General features: G+C 34.0%; 1 protein-coding gene across 1 annotated transcript; it reads left to right on the top strand.

Moving 5' to 3' along the window:
• The first annotated feature begins 11733 nt into the window (after positions 1-11733).
• LOC145615531 (putative BOI-related E3 ubiquitin-protein ligase 3) lies at positions 11734-13572 on the top strand. The gene is made up of 2 exons (XM_081670604.1): positions 11734-12218; positions 12738-13572. Exons 1-2 carry the CDS (start codon positions 11916-11918, stop codon positions 13281-13283), a joined length of 849 nt encoding a protein of 282 aa, XP_081526730.1. The 5' UTR covers positions 11734-11915; the 3' UTR covers positions 13284-13572.
• The last annotated feature ends 3336 nt before the right edge of the window (positions 13573-16908 follow it).

Raw genomic sequence — 16908 nt, 5'->3', positions numbered from 1 at the left:
CTAGATACCTTTGAAAGTGATTGGTTTGAATAACATGTTTTATATGATTTGATTGGTGATTAAATTAAATTGATTTGAATAATGATTTTGAAATAAATTATGTTTGGAGGTATTGATAAAAGTATTTTGAATGATTGATTTTTAAATCATGTTTTGAATAGTTTGAATTACTTATCATGTTTGGATTTAATTTGAAAAGTTTATTGAATTAAATAAAAGGTTTTCCATTGAAGAGTTATTGATTTTGAAATGTTATTAATATGAGATTTTATTCTCAAGTATTTATTTAAGATGTTTTGATTTTGAAAGTATGTGGAATTATTAAAAAAGAGTTTGAATTATATTGGATTTATTGAACCATTGAAATATTATTATTAATGCTTTATAAGCATGTTGGTAATCCCACTATGCGGATTTGGTTTATTGATAAGACTATGGACTTTGTATGACCTAGTCTTTCCTCAAGAATAGTCTTGTAATATAAGGAGACTAGCTTGGGGGGTGTGCACACTTGGGTGAGGAATTGAATTTAAAGAAATTGGTTCAAAAAGGAATTGGATTTTTAAAGGAATTGGTATCAATTATTTTGAATGTTGAATCATTGGAATTGGTTTTGAATCATGAGTTGTGGAATTATTGGATTATTTATTGGAAATTGGTTTTTAAACATGTTTGCGAATAAATTGAGTTTACATTATCCTGCACTTATCGTACTTAGCATATTTTGCTAATCCGTATTTCCTATTTGTTTTGGTTCGCCCTATTTACCGTAATGGTAAGCAGTGTTGACTATTTTCAGGTGGAGTCATGAATGAGCATATGGGAGTCCCGGGATTTGCTTCACCTAGTTTAGGAATGTTGGTCTTGTGTTTATTTTGAGTACTCATATGTTACTATTTTTATAAGTATTAATAAAAGAAAGTTGAGTTTCCGCTGCAAAGTATTGATTTATTTTAGTAAATTTGAGTAGCCTTGCGTAATCACGCGGCGGTAATGCGCCCAAGTCTATCTCTACGGTATAATTATACGTATTATACAGGTATTTCCGTAGAGGGAGATTTGGGGGTGTTACACAGACCACTACCTCCACTACCCACTAACCAGCCCAAACAGACCACCACCTCCACTACCCACCAGCCCCCACCGCCAAACCACCGTACAACTAACAAAAAAAAAAAAACATAAAAAAAATCCCCACCCACCCAAAACCCAAATCTACTCACCACCACCTTTTTTCCTTCGGCCGTCACTCACCTAACCCTAAAACCGACCCACCCACCTAACCCTAAAACCGACCCACCCTTTTAACCTTCTAACACAAAGACTAACCGACCCACTTAACCCCTTAAACTAACCCAGATCCGACTAAACCGCCACGACACCAAACCACCAGATCCGACCAAAAAACCAAACCACCACGGCACTAAGCCACCACACCCACACTGACCAGCCAACAACCGAAAATATTCAAAAAAAAAAAACAAATTTAAAGACTCGAAAAACATACCTTATTGACTGAAATTGGCTTTGAATTTGGTTTAAATAGGCCAAATTCGACGATGAAAAGTCTAGATTAACCAAAAAAAACCATTAATTTTGACCATGATAAACACCAAGAAAGAGAAGAGGAATGAGGAAAGAGAAGAAAGAAGGAGAAGATGGAGGAGGAAAGAGGAAGAGAAGAGGCGAAGAGAACGAGAAGGGGCGAAGGGGAGAGAAGCAGAAGAGAGAGAAAGAGAAGGAGAGAAGAGCGGAAGAGAGAGAAAGAACAGAGGGCGGAAATGAATAAAAGGGGAGGAGAGCACGTTTAGGGTTTTAACAAGGCTGCATTTTTTGTTTTATATATATAATTATATTCCAACGGAATATTCTGTCGGAAATTTCCGACGGATTTTAATTCCGTCGGAAATTTAACTTTCCGATGGAATTTTCCATCGGAAAGCGTATATGTTCCGACGGATTTATATTCCATTGTAAATTTCTTACGGATTGTTAAAATCCGACGAAAATAACCAACGGAATAAAAATCCGTCGGAATTTCCGATGTTTTCCGGTGGAATTTCGTGTCCGTCGGAACCAGTTCGTCGGAAATCAGCCTATTTCTAGTAGTGGTTTTATATTCCGCAAAAGTAGTCAATAGGCTAGGAACTCACATACAATTCACCCCCTCTTGTAGTGTTCATCTCAATAAGCAGTTTGTTTGTTTTTTTCCTACCTTTTGGCCTGATTTTTATTTGTTACAGGAAAAAACTTGCGTGGTTATACTCACGCTACTAACGTTATATTGAATATAGTGACCCTTAGTAATCTTATTTTTAACATGGTAGCTTTTACTCCTTCTGTTTTTTTATATGCATAAGTTTGACCGGCACATTTGCCGAGACGTTACTTTGACCTTTAATATCTTTAATTGTGCATTAGTAAAATTTGTAACAAAATTATATTATGAAACTAGACATTATGACAAATCTAATGATATATTATATAATAACATTTATTTATTTTTTAGAGGTGAAAAAATTAAGTCAATAATGTTAGTTGAATAGTGCAATTGTCAAAGTGATGTATATAAAAAAAAAAAAACAGAGAGAGTACTAAACTTGTGTGACCTTTAATATTACTGTAGTGATCCTAAAGTACGATGTCAAGTTGAATATAATGATATATATATGTATATGTATACATGTATATGTGTGTGTGTATGTATGTGTATATATGTATATGTATGTGTGTGTGTATAAACTTATTAAAAAATTAATTTCTTATTATAACCTTTATTTTAATATAGCGACTTTTTTTTGGAAAATACAAGTTACTCAATTTGAGTTACAATCAATGTTACTCAAGGGATATGAAGGGCACTTCAGTGTGTAAGTTGAGGGTAAAATAGTCAAGCCAAGATATTTTCCTTCTTCTTCCGTCTACCAAACTAGCTTACAACAGTAGATGTAGATTCATGGCTCCAAAAAATTTTCGTCCTCCTCCTACAATGCTGCCGAAATAATAGCTTTCCCTGAGGGATGATTAATGACCCTAATTTACATTAATTCTTTGCTACTAGCGTGTTTTTTTTGTTTCGCCGCAAAGCAGCGTTGGGACCATTGTTAAAGAAAAAGAAGTAGAAGGGGACAAAGGGGAGACGAAGAGTAAGACGGAGATATGTTGATGGCTTTTCGGTGGTGGTTGTGATGGAGATGCGGGTGGTGGCTGACTTAGGGTTGTTCATGTTGGAAGTTCTTGATATAAAACAAGAGTGTTGGGAAAAATATGAGAGAGAGAGAGAAAAATAAATGAAAGGGGAAAAGTCCCACATTGATTGGGGAGGAAGGTTTTTCCTTGTTTTTATAATGTAGTGCTTTAGCACTACTTAGTTGAGTGAGTTGGAGGTGTGTGTTACTCCACACACGCGCGCGCGCGCCGAGCCGGGCCGGGTCGGGTCGGGCTCGGGCCTCGGGAGTTGGGGTCTTGGGGAATGCGATGCGCGGGCGTGGGTCCTTGTTATCTTTTTGGAGAAATTTTATTTCCCTTTTCTTTGTTAAACAGAATATTCCTTTTTGTCTGTTGGGTTTATTCTTTTCTGACTGTTGTTAGAATTAATCAGCCATTAATTCCTTGATTGTAGCTGACTGATTAATTCCTTGTTTCTTGCCTCGGTTGTTGACTGACCAGATTAATCTGGTCGTTTTCTTGGCCAGATTCTTCCCACCTTTCATGCTTTCCGTTTTTCCTCTTCACCCTATAAATATTCGGTGGTTTTCTTAGCCAAAACACACAACACAATCAGTCTTCTCTCTTCTCTAAACTTATCTAAACACATGTTCTTTCTGTTCTGTTTTCTGGGCAAGTATTCTGAGTTCCAGTCGGGTTTGTGAGTGCACATAAACTCCGGCGTCGTGCTTATCCTGGAGGGCGACCGCAATTGTCTACTGCACCGGGAGGTAGCGCGGAATCGTCTTTTAGGTCAGTGGTTCTCCACGACGCGGCTATTGTCAGTTTGGTTCACGCATCAAGAGATAAGTTATTTCTGTTTTATTGCTTATTAGCATAACAATCTAAAAGACGATTATGGCTTCCAAATTCCTTGTTCCTGATATGTCTAAACTAGAACCTCTTGATGGAAAGAATTATAAACGTTGGGCTGTTAGGATGCATTTTTATTTGGAGCAGATTGATGTTGCATATGTTCTTGATGATATTGTTGAACCTGTTGATAAAGATGATTTGTCTGAATCTGAGATTAAGTTTTCTAAGGATGATAGAACTTGTAAGGGCATGTTGTTGCATTATATGTCGAATAGTCTGTTGGATATTTATATGGGTTTTTATCATGCTAAGGATATTTGGGATGCTTTAGAGAAAAAATATGGAACTGATGATGCTGGTACTAAACGTTATTGTGTTAGTAAGTGGTTAAGTTTTCAAGTTGTTGATGATAAGCCTATTATTGATCAGATTCATGCTTATGAGAGTATTTGTATTAATATGGCTGCTGAAGGTCTGTCTATTTGTGATACTACCCTTGCTATTGTTCTTATTGAGAAACTCCCTCCCTCTTGAAAGGATTTTCGTAACCAACTCATGCACAAAAAGAAAGACCTAACCTTAGAGGAACTTGCTGCCCACCTCAAAATTGAGGAGGAAAACCGTATCAAAGACAAAACCCCTTCTGTTTTTCCTTCCTCTTCTTCTGCCAAAGCCAACCTTGTTGAACCCAAATCAAATAACCAGTCCAAAGCCAAAAACAGTAACCTTAAGCCTAATGGGAAAATTCAGAAGTACAAGTTTAAGGGAATCTGTTATGAGTGTGGTTTGACTGGTCACAGGGCTAGAGATTGCAGGGTCAAGAAGAAGAATGGGAAAAGTCAAGCAAATCTTATTGAGGATTCTGACGTTATTGTTGTTGTTGTTTTAGAAGCTAACTTTACAGGTAATGCTGCTGAGTGGATTGTTGACACTGGAGCTACCAGGCACATCTGCGCCAACAAGGACATGTTCACTACCTATGACAAGGTTGAAGGTGAAAATGTCTTCATGGGCAACTCAGCTTCTGCTTCTATCCAAGGCAAAGGGAAGATCGTTCTCACTCTCACTTCTGGAAAATTGCTTACTCTCACTAATGTTTTGCATGTTCCAGAAATGCGCAGGAATTTAATTTCTGGCAGTTTGCTCATGAAAGCTGGACTGAAGCTCTCCTTTGATTCTGATAGATTAGTTCTTACTCGCAATGGGGAATTTGTGGGGAAGGGCTTTTGTAATGGGGGGCTTTTTACTCTTGATGTTAAAATTGACACTATGAATAAGAATGCTAGTACTTCTTCTGCTTATATTGCTGAGTCTATTGATTTATGGCATGCTAGATTAGGTCACGTTAATTTTGATTCTGTTAAAAGGCTTAAACACTTAAATTTGATTCCAAGTTTTTCTAAAACTGATTTTTCGAAATGTCAAGTTTGTGTTGAAGCCAAATTTACTAAGAAGCCATTTAAATCAGTAGATAGACAGACTGAAGTACTAGAACTTGTTCATAGTGACTTAGGTGATTTTAATAATCACGAAAGTAGAGGGGGTAAAAAGTATTATATTACTTTTGTTGATGATTGTTCACGTTTTTGTATGGTTTATCTTCTCAGGTCTAAGGACGAAGCTGAGGAAATGTTCCTCAAATATAAAGCTGAGGTAGAAAACCAGTTGGACAAAAAGATCAAGAGGGTTAGGAGTGACAGGGGTGGGGAGTACAGCCCTGACACTCTTAAGGCATTTTGTGAGCAACTTGGCATTGTTCATGAGACGACGGCTCCCTATTCACCCGAACAAAACGGTATATCTGAAAGGAAAAATAGAACTTTAAAGAATATGATGAATTCTATGCTTATTAGTTCTGGGCTTCCTAATAACATGTGGGGGGAGGCTATTCTTTCTGCTTGTCATGTTTTGAACAGGGTTCCTCACAAGAAGCTTGACAAGACTCCATACGAAATATGGAAAGGTCGAGCGCCAAACCTGAAATACTTGAAAGTGTGGGGGTGCCTAGCAAAAGTAGGCATACCTAGCTTCAAGAGGGATAAGATTGGTCCCAAAACTGTTGATGCTATTTTTATTGGCTATGCTTATCAAAGTGCAGCTTATCGTTTCTTTGTTAAAGGTGCTAACAATTCTTATGCTGGTGGTCATATCATTGAAGCAAGAGATGCTGAGTTCTTTGAGAACATTTTTCCTTTGAAAATGTCTCCTTCTAATGATAGTGAATTGCATGCTAGTAGTTCTGTTAGTTTACCTATTGCTAATGCTCCTATTACTAACGATGATTCTGTTTTGGAGCCAAGGAGAAGCAAAAGGGCAAGAAAGGAAAATAGTTTTGGTCCTGATTTTATTACTTCTTATTTATCTGAATCTTCCTTAATTGATGATGATTTTGTGCATATTTTTGTTTTGGAAGATGATCCAAGAACCTATGATGAGGCAATGAGGTCAGTTGATGCTGTATTTTGGAAAGAAGCAATTGATAGTGAATTACAATCAATTCTCAATAATAACACTTGGGAATTGGTTGAACTTCCTAGAGGTTGTAAGCCCATTACTTGTAAATGGATCTTTCGAAAAAAATTAAAGGCCGATGGATCCATAGACAAGTATAAGGCAAGGATAGTAGTAAGGGGTTTTACTCAAAAGTTTGGCATTGATTATTTTGATACTTACTCCCCTGTTACTAAAATTGCAACCATTAGGACTTTAATTGCTCTTGCTTGCATTTTTGGTCTTGTTGTTCATCAAATGGATGTCAAAACTGCATTTTTGAATGGTGACTTGGATGAGGAGATTTACATGGTCCAACCTGAAGGGTTCGTTGTTCCAGGACAAGAGGAGAAGGTTTGTAAGTTAGTCAAGTCATTGTATGGGCTTAAACAAGCTCCAAAGCAATGGCATGACAAATTCGATAAGACTATGACTGGTAATGGTTTTCATGTTAATGAAGGTGACTCTTGTGTTTATTTTAAGCATGATAGTCATGGATGTGTAATTATTTGTCTTTATGTGGATGATATGTTGATTTTTGGGACTAACTTGGATCGTGTAAATGAGACAAAACAGTTGTTGAGTTCGAATTTTGAAGTGAAAGACATGGGTGAGGCAGATGTGATTTTGGGAGTAAAAATCAAGAGGACTCCAAATGGCATCTGTCTTAATCAGTCACACTATGTTGAAAAACTTCTTAAAAAGTTTGACTCATTTAATGTCGATCCAGTTAAGACTCCCTATGACCCAAGTTTCCACTTAAAGAAAAATAATGGTAATCCAGTTAATCAGTCTGAATATGCTAGAATTATTGGTAGTGTTATGTTTCTTATGAACTACACTAGACCTGACATTGCTTATTCTGTTAGTAGGTTGAGCAGGTACACTCATAATCCAAGCAGTGATCATTGGATTGCTCTAAGGAGGTTGCTTAGGTACCTTAAGGGTACTATGGATTGGGGTTTGCACTACTCCAAATTTCCTGGAGTTTTGGAGGGTTTTTGTGATGCCAACTGGGTATCCGATAATGATGAAGTTAACTCCACTAGTGGCTATGTCTTCACCCTTGGGGGTGGAGCCGTATCCTGGAAATCTTGTAAGCAATCTTGTACTGCTATGTCTACTATGGAATCTGAGTTTATTGCTCTTGAATTGGCAGGTCATGAGGCAGAATGGTTGAGGAACATGCTTGCAGATATTCCACTGTGGGGGAAGCCAGCTCCTTCAGTTGCACTTCATTGTGATTCGCAAGCTGCTATTGCTGTTGCACACAACCATGCCTATAATGGGAAGAAGAGACACATCCGTCTGAGGCATAAAGCCGTCAGAAATTTGTTGTCTGAAGGGGTGATATCACTGGACTATGTTAAGTCCGAAAAGAACATTGCGGATCCGTTAACTAAAGGCCTATGTAAAAAACTAGTTTTGGAAACATCGGAAGAGATGGGGCTAAAGCCCGTTGTATGAATTGTGAAATAATGAACTCCTACTCACTATGAGTTCAAAGGGGAACGTTATGTAATAATTCGGAAGCACATTTTTATTTTATTTGTCCATCTCTAGATGTTTGTTTTGTGCTTAGCTACATATGAGAAGGAGGTTGAGCATACGGCTCTTAATGAACCCATATCCATATTTTTGGAGGTGTGTTGTAGCTCACACTTGATGGAGTTCACCTACTTAGGTGTGGAAGTGTGGCCGCTTCCTATGAGTATTTCGTGGGCTTATACTCTAGAGCACCTATGAGCATCCAGGCTGGACGTATGGCCAGTATAATGCGTCATCTTTATTCGCGGAATTTCAGAATATTATACATGTTCAATTGTGTGGCTCAAAGTGACGGGTCCCTAACTCCCTATTGAGTTCAAGACGAAGGTCACTTGTTAGGTGAGGGATCATAGCTTGATGTCCACTATGTGTTAATTCAAGTCGCGAGAAATTGACACTTATGCAATTGTTTTGTTTTGCCCAGAATTCATTTTTCCTTTCTTTCTTTTTCATATCTTCGAACCTGTGGGGGATTGTTGGAAGTTCTTGATATAAAACAAGAGTGTTGGGAAAAATATGAGAGAGAGAGAGAAAAATAAATGAAAGGGGAAAAGTCCCACATTGATTGGGGAGGAAGGTTTTTCCTTGTTTTTATAATGTAGTGCTTTAGCACTACTTAGTTGAGTGAGTTGGAGGTGTGTGTTACTCCACACACGCGCGCGCGCGCCGAGCCGGGCCGGGCCGGGTCGGGTCGGGCTCGGGCCTCGGGACTTGGGGTCTTGGGGAATGCGATGCGCGGGCGTGGGTCCTTGTTATCTTTTTGGAGAAATTTTATTTCCCTTTTCTTTGTTAAACAGAATATTCCTTTTTGTCTGTTGGGTTTATTCTTTTCTGACTGTTGTTAGAATTAATCAGCCATTAATTCCTTGATTGTAGCTGACTGATTAATTCCTTGTTTCTTGCCTCGGTTGTTGACTGGCCAGATTAATCTGGTCGTTTTCTTGGCCAGATTCTTCCTACCTTTCATGCTTTCCGTTTTTCCTCTTCACCCTATAAATATTCGGTGGTTTTCTTAGCCAAAACACACAACACAATCAGTCTTCTCTCTTCTCTAAACTTATCTAAACACATGTTCTTTCTGTTCTGTTTTCTGGGCAAGTATTCTGAGTTCCAGTCGGGTTTGTGAGTGCACATAAACTCCGGCGCCGTGCTTATCCTGGAGGGCGACCGCAATTGTCTACTGCACCGGGAGGTAGCGCGGAGGTCAGTGGTTCTCCACGACGCGACTATTGTCAGTTTGGTTCACGCATCAAGAGATAAGTTATTTCTGTTTTATTGCTTATTAGCATAACAGTTCATCGGTCCAAGACCGGACCGGACCGACCGGTATTGGACCGAAGATCGAAAATTAGAATTTTAAGAACCGAAGAGCGGACCGATTAAGTTAGGACCGAACCCAGATCGGACTGAAGAATTTTTTAAAAAAGAATACTAAATTTTTAATAAAGTTAAGGAAAACACAAAAAAAGTATTGGAAAAACTATATTGTAACATTAATTTTACGTCTTTTTTTGTATGTTTAGTGTAAAAAAAACTTATAAAGTTAAAGTTTTCTAAGCTTATTAATGATAATTATAACCATTATTTAAGGTTTCACACATATTTTTAATAAAAAAATCGGTCTGGTCCAAAACCGGTTTTTATAGGGTTTTGGACCAGACCGGAAAAATGAATTTCAAGACCCGAAGACAATCGGTCCGGTCCATTTTTTCGGTCCGGACTGATTTATGAACACCCCTAGTGGCTGTGATGGAGTCATGGAGATGTCGTGAAAGCTAGAAGATGGGTTTGATATTTTTTTTAAATAAAAAAAACGTGTCACTTCACCACTTGAGTAACAAGATTTTAATAAAATAACCTTTTATACCCTATATAATACCAAAAATGATTTTTATTTTAACATAATAACCTTAATTTTAATATAGTAAAACAAGCATAGTCTCTCTAATGTTAGTGTTTCACAATAAATTAGTGTGAACCATGTTTGTTTAAAAGTTTGTATTTCTTGAGATGGTTTCCATCACTATTTTCCCATTTTTGGCTTGATTTTAATTTGTTGAGAATTCCATCACTAATTTTTTTTAAAGGAGTATGTGAAGGAATTAGTCAGGACCGTAATTATAAATTTTAAAATTAAAGGTTTTTTTTAAAGAAATTCAAAATTGAAGTTTTTTTTTTTCCCTTCAAAAACAATAAAAAAAAAATTTGAAGTCTTATTTATTTAAGAGAATCCAAAATTAAAGTCTTTCTCTTGAGAAAAGGTTGGTTTTGCGTGATGTCAAGTCGTCAACATTACAATTAAAATAATTAATAATATCAGTTGAGATATTAAATTCGCGTCAGTGTTACAATTTTAAAAATTACTAATATCAAGTGAGATATTAGCATCAGCAATACAATTTTAAAAATTAATAATATCAACTTAGATATTGAATCTCAAAATTGATATATTTTTTTTCTCTTGAGAAAAAGTTGTTTTAGATGTCAGCATTACAAATAAATCAAAGTGGGATATTCAAAATGGGTAGATTTGTAAACCTTAGAAATCCCAAATGAAATTACCAAAAATTGAGATGTCAAAGGTAATGTAAGATCATAATGGATCTCAAACACATAATGTAAAGTCATAAAAACATACTTCCTCGATTTTTTTTTACTTGACATGTTTCTTTTACGCTTGTCAATGCAAAACTTTAACGATCAATAATTTAAATTCTCCGTAGGTAAAAATTATAAAAGTTATATATTATGATATTACTTATTGAGATGAATCCAAAAAGATCATACATGAATATATTTTTCCTTACATATTATTCACAAAAGACAGTTAAAGAAGGGTGGTGAATAGTGTAAAAGTCAAAGCAGGTCTAGTAATAAGGAATGGAGGAAGTAAGATAATTATAGAAAAATTATGTCAAATCCCATTCACTTAAAATTATTTTTCTTTCTAATAATAATGGTTTGTTTTTCTTTGTCCCAATCATAAATACAAACGGGTCACCTAAGCAACAAATTAGGAAGAAAAAGATTTCCAACACACTAATTGAATAAGCCAAATCACACCAAAAAAAAAAGAAAAAGAAAAATCAAAGGCTTTGCAATTTGTAAATCAAATCCGTCAACCTTTCCCAATGACCCAACTGACAAGTAAAAATCCAAAACATTTTTCTTCCTCTTTAATTTTATTCTTTTTATTTAATAAAATTAATTTAATTTTCTCTTAAAATAAAATAATTTTCTCTCTCTAAAATCTGAAAATGTCCTTTTCGCACCTCAAATAAATCAAAACTTGACCTACTAAGCCTTTCCTCTGTGACTGATTGACTGTCACAATATCTGCATGTGTACGTCGTCGTCGTCCTATTTTCTCTCTCCTCCTTTTTTTATTTTTACTAATTTAATTTATTTTTACCCATCAAAACAACGTTAAAATCTGATCGATTTCTTACTTTTTCTAATTTAATTTATTTTCCTTTCTGTCAGCATTTTTATTCACATTATTATTATATTATATACTACCTCCGTTTCGCATTATCTGCAACAAAGGAATATTTTATATCTCACAAATAATACCCCTTTGTTGCAGATAATGCGAAACGGAGGTAGTATATATACTCCCTATAATCCTTCCTTATCTGCTTCACTTTTGCCTTATAAAAGGACACCAAAAATATTAGTCATGAAATCTTTGCTCTTTGCTCCCCCTCCTCCTCTTCCTCTTCTTCCTCTCATATCATAACCTACCCCCGCAACATCATTACTTTGGCGGAACTTGATTTAATTTCGTAAAATCGCCCCCTAAAAATACTAAACCACCCGCATCTCTCTAATCTCATTTTTTTTTCCTCAATAGAATGGCGGTTGAGACTGAAATTTTTTCAGAAAATTTGGGTTTTTCTCAAGATTACATAATTCCAACATTTCCCAATCTCTCTAATCCTCTTCAAAATCAACAACCGCTACCTCAAACGCAACCACAACGATACCGTTTCGAGCCCGGAATGGGAATAGGAATGGGGTATAACGTTGGTAATAATAATCAAGGAATTGGTTCTTCTTCTTCTACTGCAACAACTTTTGTTACTGAGAATTCTTTACCTTTTTCTGCTTTGCTTGATCAACATAAGCGTGAAGTTGATCTTTATCTCCATGCTCAGGTACATATACGCCATTGTTAATTTGTTGTTCGTAAATTCTTGTATCAGACGGTCTAAACTTTTAACGTAACGATTTATTGTTTTACAAGAATTACATACCTAAAAAAAAGGTTTGATGATATCTTTTCAAGGTTGTTTTGAATATTTGCATGATTTGTGATACTTGGAGTAAAAACAGAAGAGACTTTTATGATATGATTTATAATTAATTTGTGTTTAATAACCATCTGTTATATTTTTTTCTTATATTATATTTATGGCGTGGCATGTGTAAAAACTACCAATAATATCAGTCGGAGTATTTGTTTTTCTAATAATTTGTGTTTAATAATCTTGTTTTATATTTTTCCAAAAAAAAACATGTTTAATTTGATAACCTTTTATATTTTATACGTGTAATTTTTAAATTTATGCCATATTTCCATTTTTTGGGCTTATTGAGATTTTTTAAATAAATTTTTCCAAGAAAAAAAAAGTGAAATTATGTTAATTTCTTGAAATTTTTGTAATGTGAAATAGGGAGAAAAACTGAAGCAAGCAATTCACCAACAAAAAAGGCAGCAAATGCAGTATCTTATAAACAGCTATGAGTCAAGAACAATGGCAATAATAAAAGAAAAAGATGAAAATCTTGAAAAATTAAGGGGAAAAGCAAAGATACTAGAAGATTTCTTGAAGAAATCAGAACAAGAAACAGAGATGTGGCAGAGTATTGCAAGGGAGAAACAAGAAATGGTGATTGAACTCAACAACATGCTCTTTGTAATCCAGCAAAACCTCGCCTTTTCAACACCGCCTCGAAACGACATTGTTAATGGTAATCATGGTGGTGAAGATGATGCAGAGAGTGTCAATGAATGTGAAGCAATTGACAAGAATGATATTCAAGAAAATCAGCAAGAAGTAAATAGCAAGATGGTTTGCAAATGGTGTAATAGTGGGAAATTATGTGTCGTTTTTATGCCCTGTAAACATCTTTGTTGCTGCAGAAACTGTGAGCCTGTTCTTGGGTTGTGTCCTGTTTGTTACTCTGCTAAACAGGATAGTATGGAAGTATTCTTCTAAAAAATCCAAAAAAAGAGAAAAAATAATTAAGTAATTAGTGTTTTTTTTTTCTTTTTTTTTTTTTTTTTCTGTTTTTTAGAATTAAATTAGAAGTAGGTTTAATATAGCAGTGGTTGTATTTTGTTTGTACAAAAAAGGACAGCCCCAAATTTTGTTTGTCTTTGTTCTTTTTAGGGGCCATTTTAGTTTTGGTGGATGTGGAAATGAAATGATGGTGATGACTGATGTAAACTTTTGTGAAACTGTTGCATTGACGGAGAAAATAGTTTTTCTTAGTACTTGTATTGGATTTTTGTGTCCTTTTTCCATAATTTTTGATTTTTGGTTGGGGCGTGGCGTTGATAATTCTTGTATGTGGCGTTGATAATTCATGTGCTCGTCCTCGATTTATGTTATACGTTCGTTGTGATTCTTGTCGTCTTCTGAGCGGTAACTTATATATATGACGTATCTATTCGACTATTCGGCATGAAAGGAAAATTAAAATTTGACTTCAATTCAATACTTATAGTAATCGCAAGCATAACTGTTAGACTGACGTGTGCGCAACAAATTAAAGAGTTGAATCTTATGACTTAAGCATTTGTTTCCGTAATCTAGATTTTAGCCGGTCTTTAACCTGAAACTTGTTTAAAAGCTCTCTTCCATATATTTTATTTACTACTTTGTACAACTCTAATTATGTTTATGTAATTACAACTCTTTGTTTTTATTGGGTAATAAAAATTTAGCCATAAAAGCTCCAATTTTTCTTTGCTATATGGTAGGTAGTGAGAAACTAGACTTGGGAGCGGGGCACACTAGACACTACTCTTTGATTGCATCATATCATGATTCTCTTGCTCTTTGGAAGTGTTCATAACGTGTTGCAACAACATTTACACAAATTGAATTGGTCTACCTTCCTTATACGAAGTATTTGTTTTCATACGATTACATGCATTGTACAACTTCATATATACTTTTTAAAGAGATTTTTAATCCTTAATAGGTACAAGTGTTATTTAGAATATTTGGATCTTGCAATATTTTGACCTAAAAGCCAGCTCACACAGAAGATCCAATAATTACTATCTTAAAATGGAGAAAGATAAATATGCAACAATAATGATTGAATGTGAATATGTTTTATTTCTAGCATTTTTTTTTTCTCTCTTTTCTTTTTCTTTTTCATTTTTGTTTCGATCAAAAAGTTCAAATAACAATCTAACCAAAAATAGTTTATGCATTAGTAAAAAATATTAATACTCCTTCATGTTTAAGATTTTGCCATACTTGGTCTTTATGACTTTCTCTATAAGCTCAGCTCACTATTTATATTGTGAAATAATTTCATCGTATTTTGTGATTTATACAAAGAGAAATACTTCAGATATGAGATATTGTTTTACTCAAATTGTTATAATTTTCAAAATATAATTTTTATTTTCAAATTTTATACTTGTATATTATATACATGCATAGTAGAATATTCTAATGCTCAATGATGTATGTGCATTGAGATTTGAGATTGTGCTAAAGGCGACGCAAATTAGAAACTTTCGAAAACAAATGAAATACATATATTATAATTATTATTTTAAATTATTTATTTTTGAAGAAAATAAACTCTAATAAAAGCTAATAAGGCTACAAATTTTATATACAATTAAACTAAGTTTTTATAAGGTCTATCAAGTTCATTTAAGTTCAAATACCATATAAATTTTGTTAATTTCTAAAAAGTCTAAATAAGTGAAAATTATGTGAGTAGAACGCACCCTAACCTCATGTTAGTTTAGACGAATCCAAAAATTTAATAAGTTCAAATAAGTGAGAAAAAAATGAGTATAATGCACACTCTAAGAGGTTTTTTTTAAAGCTATAATGCGCTCTAAGTTAATGAAGGCAATATAGCTTAATTTAATAATTTGTTTAAAGTAACATGTTATTTATTTTGGAGTAACATTTTTAAATATAAATAAAAGAAAGAAAACAAGACTCTAATCTTAACTTAAAGTCTGTTTGTAAAAAAAAAATAAAAAAAAAATAAAAAAAAAACTTAAAGTTAATTTGTTTCATTTTATTTCAACCTACTTTATCTTATTTAAAAAAAATTAATTCAAAGAAAGTTAGATATAATAAAAATAAGTTCATAAAAATTGATATAAAATAATAACATAAGTTTTGATATGTTTAGACCAAATGAAAGAAGTTTAGAGCAACTTCAATGGCAAGCTAATTTGACAATTAGCTTCTCATGCCACATAAGCTTTTAAGCTAATTATTATTTTAGCTACTTTTTGCTCCAATAGCTAGCTATTAGCTTAGTAGTAGTTGTTGAATAGAAAATACATAGAAAGAGCTTAATTGGTGCAATGAGCATTTTCATTTTGGCAAGTTTAATTCCCAAGCAAATTAGCTTGGCAAAGCTAATTTGCTTAGCCAAGCTAATTGAGTTTTCTAGCTCCAATGGTCAAGCTAATAACTAGGGAATTATTGTAATTGCAAGCAAGTCCCTAGCTACAACCATTGGAGTTGCTCTAATATAATAACGCAAAATTAAATAACCATGCTTTGATAAAGATAACATTTATTTGATTCAATTTAATGTATTTGCTAATTTGGATTTCATATGTAAATGTCGGATGACTTTTTATTAATTAATGATTTGATTTGGTTAATCAAAATTTATTCAGTAAATTCCAACCAATCATATTAACCAAACATAATCTTATACTAGTATAAACTTGTTTTAGGGACTTATGTGATAAATAAATTTTTGCCAAATACTCCCTCCATTTCTTTATTAGATGTCCACTTCTAGCATTTATTACTCACATAATAAAGAGAAGTAGGCATCTAATTAAGGGACAGATAGAGTATGTACGAGTATTAATTAATTTTATTAATTCATAGTATTAGAGGTTTGCCTCTATAAATCCACCATGTGATTTTCTCAAAAAAAAAAAAAAAAAAAGAAAAAAAAAATCCACCATGTGATTAAATGACTTTTTAATTTACTAAACATTAAAACAAACATTTTTTACAAACAACTACTCGTATTACAATAATGAATACAACCAATTGGTAGTTCGTACACTCGGGTGTACCATGCGCATGGTACACCCGGATTAAAATATATAAGGCATTCAACTTAGTTAATTAATTAAATCAGCCAATGCAATCAATTTTTAGTAACTAGCTGCTCACTAATTACCAAGAACTGAATTTTAAGATTAAAGAGAACATAATCCACTACTACTCGAGCTTACAATTTTTCAAATGCACCATCAAAAAGAAAGGAACCTTTCTAAATCAACTTTGTGTCACATTGTATTGGAACTGAGGAAGAGATAAAGAAAAGATTTGGCAGCCTGCTTTCTTCCTTTTAATTCTTTGAATCTTTGGTCTGACATTAGCAACGCCATTACACGGCTAAAGAGATTTGAAAAAGATGGGACCTTATAACAAGTACTTCCTCTGTTGTTTTTAATTGCTATACTTTTATTTTTACGGTCTTCTATATAATTTTTTAAGTGGTAGTAGAAAGAAAAATAAGAGGATCCATGTGAATAGGGGAGAGATAGAGAGAAATAAATATTAAAAAAAATGAAAAGTATAACAATTAATTAACTATTTCCAA

The sequence above is a fragment of the Chenopodium album genome, chromosome 25 (genome assembly GCF_948465745.1).
Source record: "Chenopodium album chromosome 25, dcCheAlbu1.1, whole genome shotgun sequence".
In the NCBI taxonomy this organism is placed as follows: domain Eukaryota; kingdom Viridiplantae; phylum Streptophyta; class Magnoliopsida; order Caryophyllales; family Amaranthaceae; genus Chenopodium; species Chenopodium album.
This window is presented reverse-complemented; position numbering and strand designations above follow the sequence as displayed.